The following is a 6,618-nucleotide window of genomic DNA, read 5'->3' as shown; positions in this document are numbered from 1 at the left end:
TTTTCTTTCCAACTGGACTGGAGCTTTAATTTGCCGAGTACACGGTAAATAAAGATTCAACCCCCACAAGCTTCAAAATTCATACAAAAATGGTAATATAATTTTTTTATCAGAGCAGAGATGATTCCATTTTGCGAGGGGCGGCGAGGGGGCAATAACTCCGAATTCAAGTGTACACATGATTCCCGGAATCCATGATTCCCGTTAATTCCCATCGATTCCCGTCATGATTCTCGTTGATTACCGTTGATTTACGCCGTGATTCTCATTGATTCCCGGTGATTCCCGGGCCGGTGTGTACACATGATTCCCAGAGTTATTGCACCCTCGCCATTTTGTTTAATCAAAATATTGATTAAAGTGCGCACGACTCACTATTGTATACAATTACATTTTATCCACAATTTGGTACGTAGAGAGTAATATTTAAGCACACAATAGGTCATTAATGACTATGTGTTTTGTTTCGCCTTTCAACTTCAACGATGCAATTGAGAAGAAGGACAGTCCTTTCTTCGATGTCAGAGAGGCCAGAAGATTCCACTGAAACAATTATTCATTAATGTTATTCACGAGTCTTAAAATGAATATGCGTTCCTCATGTACTCGTGGGTGCTTCTACAATAAACGTTTCGTGAGGTAACGTGAGGTACAGCTGGGAGACAAACGTTCTCCTGACCGACGCTCCGCTCCCGCCCTTCGACGCTCTGGGCGCGGGCCGCCGTCTTCACACAGCTGTTTGGCGGGCTGGCCTATCCAGTTCGTGGCAGGCGCCATGGCATCTCACTTAAAATGTCCGAGGACAATTATTGTAACTGGCACCGGATCCGGATCGACAATTAGTATCACGGAAAAAAAGAATTAGTTGTCACAACTAATAAATTAGCTAATTTTGGGATAGACAAGAAATTCGATGTGGCAGCTAATAGTTGGTAGCAACAGACAAGAGTTAGTTGCCAGAGCGAAGCTGTCGCTGCAGGAGCCAATCGGTTCGTTCTGACCAGTTCTGACAGCGAAACACCCATTTAGTAGTCAGAACGAACAGATTGGCTCCTGCAGCGACAGCTTCGCTGTAGCAGCTAACTCTTGTCGGTGTCGGTAGCAACCAACTATTAGCTGCCGCAGCAAATTTGGGATTAGCTATCCCAAAATCAGCTAATTTGTTAGTAGTGAGGACTAATTCCTTTTTTCTGTGTAAGTATCTAGGACAATGTTGCAACTATAAACTTATGCACACAAAAGTCCGGTGCTAGTTACAATAATTGTCCTTAGACAGTAAGGAGTGTAGCGTTGTCTCGTGAAACGTTTATTGCGGGGGACAACGGACAAGTTGATAGTACAAATAAACGATAAAAATGAACCACCTTTTTTTGAGCACGTGTCGCTTATTTCTTCAACAATGGAGTTGTCCGGAAATTCAATTTGCAGGAATTTTCTGAAATTGCTCTGGTTGAATCCATTATTATCTTCGTTGAACTGAAAATGTAACGTTTTAATACCATATTGCGAAATATTTTAATACGATTTCATTCCTAATTACTTACGACGTTGTACCCGCGAAAAAGGCACATCATCAACTTCTAAAATGAGAAAAACCATTATGCGTAAACATTTTGGAAAATCGTCACATGGTGTCATGCAATGAGCGATAAAGTCACAAGGTCTTTGATTACCAATGTTTTCTTGGGTATTATACCGTTTCCATTAGCTTGTGGAGATTCATTGTCTGGTGAAGTAGATGGAGCTTTACCAAAACAGAACAACAAAAGAAAATAAAAATACGAAACAGACAAGCAATAGATTTCTTCCAGCAAACGTTTTTTTTGAATGCCCAAACAGGGTAAGAGAATTTTTTTAAACGAAACTAACTCACCCTCCAGGTTCTTTGCAACGGCAGCAGCACAAGCACGCATCATATTCCGTTCAGACTCCCCCATGGTATCCTATGATCAAAATAGTTTTTCGTATCACATTTTGAGATATTATATGAAGGAACTGATTAAATCATGTCGTCGTAAATTTACAAAAGTTTTGTAAACTCGAATCATAATTTAAGTTGTAAATTTACGAGAGCACATTTTTTACTCCACAATGCATTTTAGGTCGATACGTACTGCTATTCTTACTATTGCAAATTGTAATTTTACAACTTATGTCATGGAAAATTTTCCTGTAAACCTACCTACTATTTTTCACAAGTGTAATGATACAATTGGTATAATAAAGCATTCCGGTAAAAATAAAATAGAAAGAAGAAAAGTGCGCAAGTAGCAGGTAAATGAGTTGTGAAACAAGTTCAATAATCCACCGACAATATTTCATGTTGATTAATTTCCATTATTTTCAAATCAACCATTCCGTCCGCAATAACAAACGCACTAGGACAAAGTTTGGTTCTTCTGTGTAGGCTTCACTATCGCTCATACAGCAAAGTCTTGCGATTCCACCCGCATCCATTTTGAACAGCGGTTCGGAAATTGATTTGAAAGAGCTGCTCCGAGCTGCGGCGCTCGCTGGAGCCCTCGAGGCCCAACCTCACCTCGTCCGCTGCGGCCGCGACGGCGAGGGCCAGGAGCAGGAGGGTTGACAAAGCGCTCCTCATGGCTGCGCGCAGTGCGTGGTACTGTGTCTATGGTCAGCGCACCACTCCGCTCCACTGCCCGCGGCGAGGCGACTCCGTTCCCTTTAAAAGCCTCCCGCGGGGTCTCCTGCTTGACGCGACACAATAGTTGAACATGATGGGGACTTCCCGGATTGAGCCGCGGGCCGCTTGTCATGTACCAAGGACTGCACTTTCTGTCGGTAATGCTTCTCCGCACTGACCGCGGTTGTTTCTGTTTGACATGTCAGTAATCTACGGACGCGACAGTTTATAGTCATACACTTCCGATCTTCGCGATCTGCTAACACAGACCGCCTGATGTGTAGGGCATGTTCTCATTGTACCTGATTATGCAACAAGGGAGGCTTACTTCTAGAACCAGAAGGAAAGAAATTCGTCAGGATCACGTCCAGTTGACGTCACTTTTCAAAATTTAGTCTTGACAAGTTCACTGCAAAAACAAACGTGCCACATAGCACTCTTTCTGTGCAATGGGGCTAAACACTAAATGTTAATGTACCATTTACGACCTTTTATGTGTATTATGCGGGTTTGCCTACTCGCAACAGTTTCCGTAAGGTGCCATTGCGCCTAGGGTAGGTAAACCCACAACACTTTGTGTCGTCGTAGCCTAAAGTGCGCGTTAAAGTAATGGTTTTGATGATCTTTATACGCGTCACCACTGTGTCACCTTTAACGCGCTTCTGTACACGCACGCGTTTCGCTCTAATCGGAACACATGGTAGGCTACCTCCCTTACATTAACAGTATTGCTCCTCTCCATTGGCGTCACACCACCGACTAGTCATCTGCATAGACCTTTCAGAGCTTCATATGCCCTCCTGGGGTTGGGACTACATGGACATTGGACATTGTTGACCACACAATGTATATGATGGCTGCATTAATTTAATGCACATGTAGTGCGCGTTACGTGCATTTTCTGCCTCACTATGTGTACTTTTTCAGCGATTTTTTTCTACGCACACATTGAAACGCTTTCAATGCTGTGGCGTATTTGGTACAAAACCAACTGTGTACAGAGTACCCTTTTTCTTGTGTGTACTTGAAAGCACACACAAGGAAGGAAGTGTGTGCCTCGCATGGTACTCATTTGGAAGTGTGTGCTTCGCAAGGCGCTCACTCACTAGGAAGTGTGTACTTGCCATAGCGCTGCGCTATGTGACGCGTACACTGTACACACTAAGAAGTGTGTGGTACGCACGCACTTATACAGTGCCTAGTGTGTGCCATCAGGCTCAAACTTCCTTGTGTGTGCACTTAAGTACGGACAAGGAAGAGTGTACTATGTACACAGTTGGGTGGGTTTATAGTGTATTGCTTGACCAGCCGTTATAGAATTCAGTGGTTAGAAATACCATTTCTTTATTTCGACACGCCTGCGATATACAACTTTCATTTCATCGCCGCGTTGTCCGTTGGCGTTCCATCTCTCTCTGCTCGTGTTCCGAAATGCACTTGACGAGAATGACGGCTCTATTTTCAGGGGGCTCCTCAGATGACTCCACTGCAAAATGCGTTTAATTTACATTAAAATATTTGGTTGTTTTTTTTCTAACGTTTGTTGACGTAGTCAAACAAAATATCACCTCTAGCACCGCACTCATCTCTCACGGCATCAATGAATAACTGTATTTCTTTCTGTGACTTTCCTCCGTAGTCGTTGAGGCTCAAACGTTTCTTCAAATTTACCATTGAAAATTTGCCAGAATCGTCAAACTGTAATTTAATGCATGTAATTTAATATTTTTTCAAGCAATGTCTAATGAGTGAGAATGGTTGACAACGCTTAGACGTTAAAAGTCGAAACAACGTCGATTTTTTACTTTGACCATAAACATCTAAAGTGACGTCCATCCGACGTCTACACTACATTGCATCTACGTCAAAGGCTTCTCACTGGGCTCGTCTTATGTAATTTACACAACATACAGTTTGGAATCTAACAATTAATTGCACTGGCGAAACAAAGGTGCTAAGTCGTGCTTTTGCATGGGTGCTTTGGAAATTTTCAGATAAGAGCCCCTAAATGCACTATAAAGGGTCCTGAAGGTGCTAAAAGTTGGTGCTTTTGATAGTTTTAGCACCTCTGTTTTTCCAGTGTAAGTATATACATACAACTCCACTGCCGCGTAAGACACAGAGATATAATTTCTGAAATCAAAAATGATTTAACGTCATTAAAAGTGTTCTTCTTTTTTATGTAATTTGTGTTGATGTACTGACCGGGGCGAGAGTGCTATCTTGACTCAGTTTACCACCAGGACGGCCTACATCATCTACGACCAAAAAGAACAGAGCATCAGTGCGATTGTTGAGAATGTTCTGCTCTCAGAGGAAGTGAACGTACCGCCAGTGAGGCCCAAAGACGACATGCATTCCTCCTTGATTCTACGAAGTTCTGCTTGGTCAGCCCTTTTCTGTGTTGATTGTCGATAGTTCAGAATCAACAATGAAAACTACATTTTGTTTTACAGGTTAAACCTAATTGAAATATCGATATAAGAATGATAATGATGTCTGTGGCCGAACGTTTTTAGTCGCACAGCTCACCTCGCCAAACGCCAGACCCAACAAGAGTGCGGTCGCAGCGAACGTCAACTTGGGCTTGACGGTGACGACGGCTCCGGGACGCGGCAGCCGGCGCGTCCGAATGCGGACAGCACGCCTGCGGACAGCTTGCATGCGAGCGGTATGAGAGGCGAGGGGACTCTGTGCTGGTTAATGGCGTGCTCTTAATACCACGGTGCACTGCTGCGCGAGATTCATCGGCTGATTGAGAGGACGATATTGTTGCTGACGTCAGGAGCGGATGTAACTGCTTACGTGTAGGCGTATGCCCTCTGTTGTGAACAGAATTCAACAATATAACGTTGAGCGAAGTGGCCTTCGTCAGCCTGACTGTAAGCAGAAAAAAGAGTCAGAGAGGGTCGTCCCCCGCTCCCCCTTTCCTTTTTTTCTCGTCGAGGCCACGCATTTTGACAGCGGAAAAAATACTAGGGCGCTTAGTTGAACCGGAGCGGAAGTTAACCAGGTAACTGGGTGACCTCCGGTACGGCTCGGAAATTTCGCCAAGCAGTGAGTTTTCCACTTCACTAATATCTTTGAAAATAGTTGATCCAATGTAACTTCTTGTTGCCTTATCAGCCACATAGGGGCAGCATTTCTTCGTGTGTTAACTATCAACTATCGATGTTGATACATCGGTAAATGACATTCGACTACAAACGCCATCCAGCTGTAGCTAGAAAAGAACCGACTGTTTGGATTCTATTCAGGCACATTATCTTTTTCATCCATAATACCGCACTGGTGACGGACCTTGAGCGACGTCAATCGTCCCACGGGCGTCAGCAGTCCCTGTACGTCGGTGCTCGCAGTGCGGCACAGGTTCGGCTCTCGTCCTCGCACCGCACTCCGCCCGGACGGCAGGCAACTCAACGTGCGCGAGAGGATTGCGGCGTGGCGTCCGCCCGGGGTGTATCGCCCGTTCTCAATAGATTGAACTGATGTTTGGGGGATTTTTTAAAGAGAAGTGTATTTTCATGGCATGTATAATGTATTACATATACAAAAAACTCACACACACACACACACACGTTTACAGCTCAAGCAGTAACAAAGTTGGGTGGTGTCAGTTGGCACCCTTATTTGCCCCCTTGCACTTGTAATGGCACGTTTCGGTGCACTTGAGGGTGCAGTCCCGGGATGACCGCTCATCGTTGAATGTCGATCGACACTTCATGGCGCAGTAGTCGGTGCACTTGATTTGGCATGGCGAAGGGGTCGAGCTGTCAACGGACTGGGACTGTAAATGGGGAGACGGGGGAATAAGCGGCGGTGAGATTGGCGGCCACGTAGACGACAAGTGAGTGAGAGATCGGCCTGCGAGGTGCGAGTGCCAACCAAATCACTTAAATCCACATCGCAATTCTCGTAAAAATGCGCACACTTCTATATCAAGTCTAAGACTGTTACACTTTAGCTCAGCAAGA

General features: G+C 44.5%; 3 protein-coding genes across 7 annotated transcripts in view; all 3 read right to left on the bottom strand.

Moving 5' to 3' along the window:
- Positions 1-2,700, bottom strand: LOC113213868 (uncharacterized). The gene is made up of 6 exons (XM_026433078.2): positions 2,540-2,700; positions 1,874-1,943; positions 1,674-1,744; positions 1,545-1,580; positions 1,365-1,476; positions 1-543 (listed from the first exon to the last, which is right to left on the bottom strand). The coding sequence occupies exons 1-6, from the start codon at positions 2,600-2,602 to the stop codon at positions 446-448; spliced, it is 450 nt and encodes a 149-aa protein (XP_026288863.2). The 5' UTR covers positions 2,603-2,700; the 3' UTR covers positions 1-445.
- Positions 2,701-3,971: 1,271 nt separating this feature from the next.
- On the bottom strand, positions 3,972-5,374 carry LOC113213866 (uncharacterized). Of its 3 annotated transcripts, none has more exons than XM_026433075.2 (6): positions 5,177-5,374; positions 4,974-5,082; positions 4,850-4,902; positions 4,742-4,777; positions 4,213-4,342; positions 3,972-4,130 (listed from the first exon to the last, which is right to left on the bottom strand). In XM_026433075.2, exons 1-6 carry the CDS (start codon positions 5,306-5,308, stop codon positions 4,024-4,026), a joined length of 567 nt encoding a protein of 188 aa, XP_026288860.2. In that variant the 5' UTR covers positions 5,309-5,374; the 3' UTR covers positions 3,972-4,023. The 3 variants fall into 3 exon arrangements, with proteins under 3 accessions (XP_026288860.2, XP_026288861.1, XP_026288862.1); XM_026433076.2 differs by having other exon boundaries at positions 4,974-5,043; positions 5,177-5,368; XM_026433077.2 differs by having other exon boundaries at positions 4,974-5,107; positions 5,177-5,324.
- An 836-nt stretch (positions 5,375-6,210) lies between these two features.
- Positions 6,211-6,618, bottom strand: part of LOC113213865 (uncharacterized) — a 10,931-nt gene continuing 10,523 nt past the window's right edge. For all 3 annotated transcript variants that reach the window (XM_052263560.1, XM_052263559.1, XM_026433074.2), the window contains exon 7: positions 6,211-6,431. Coding sequence is in view for 1 of the 3 variants with exons in the window: in XM_026433074.2 (XP_026288859.2) it covers positions 6,258-6,431 (174 nt within the window). In the remaining 2 variants the exon portion in view is untranslated. The remainder of the gene's footprint in view (positions 6,432-6,618) is intronic.

Source organism: Frankliniella occidentalis, unplaced genomic scaffold (assembly GCF_000697945.3).
Source record: "Frankliniella occidentalis isolate FOCC.00 unplaced genomic scaffold, Focc_3.1 Scaffold12, whole genome shotgun sequence".
NCBI lineage: Eukaryota > Metazoa > Arthropoda > Insecta > Thysanoptera > Thripidae > Frankliniella > Frankliniella occidentalis.
The sequence above is the reverse complement of the archived record's forward strand: the minus strand, read 5'-3'. Positions and strand labels throughout refer to the sequence as shown.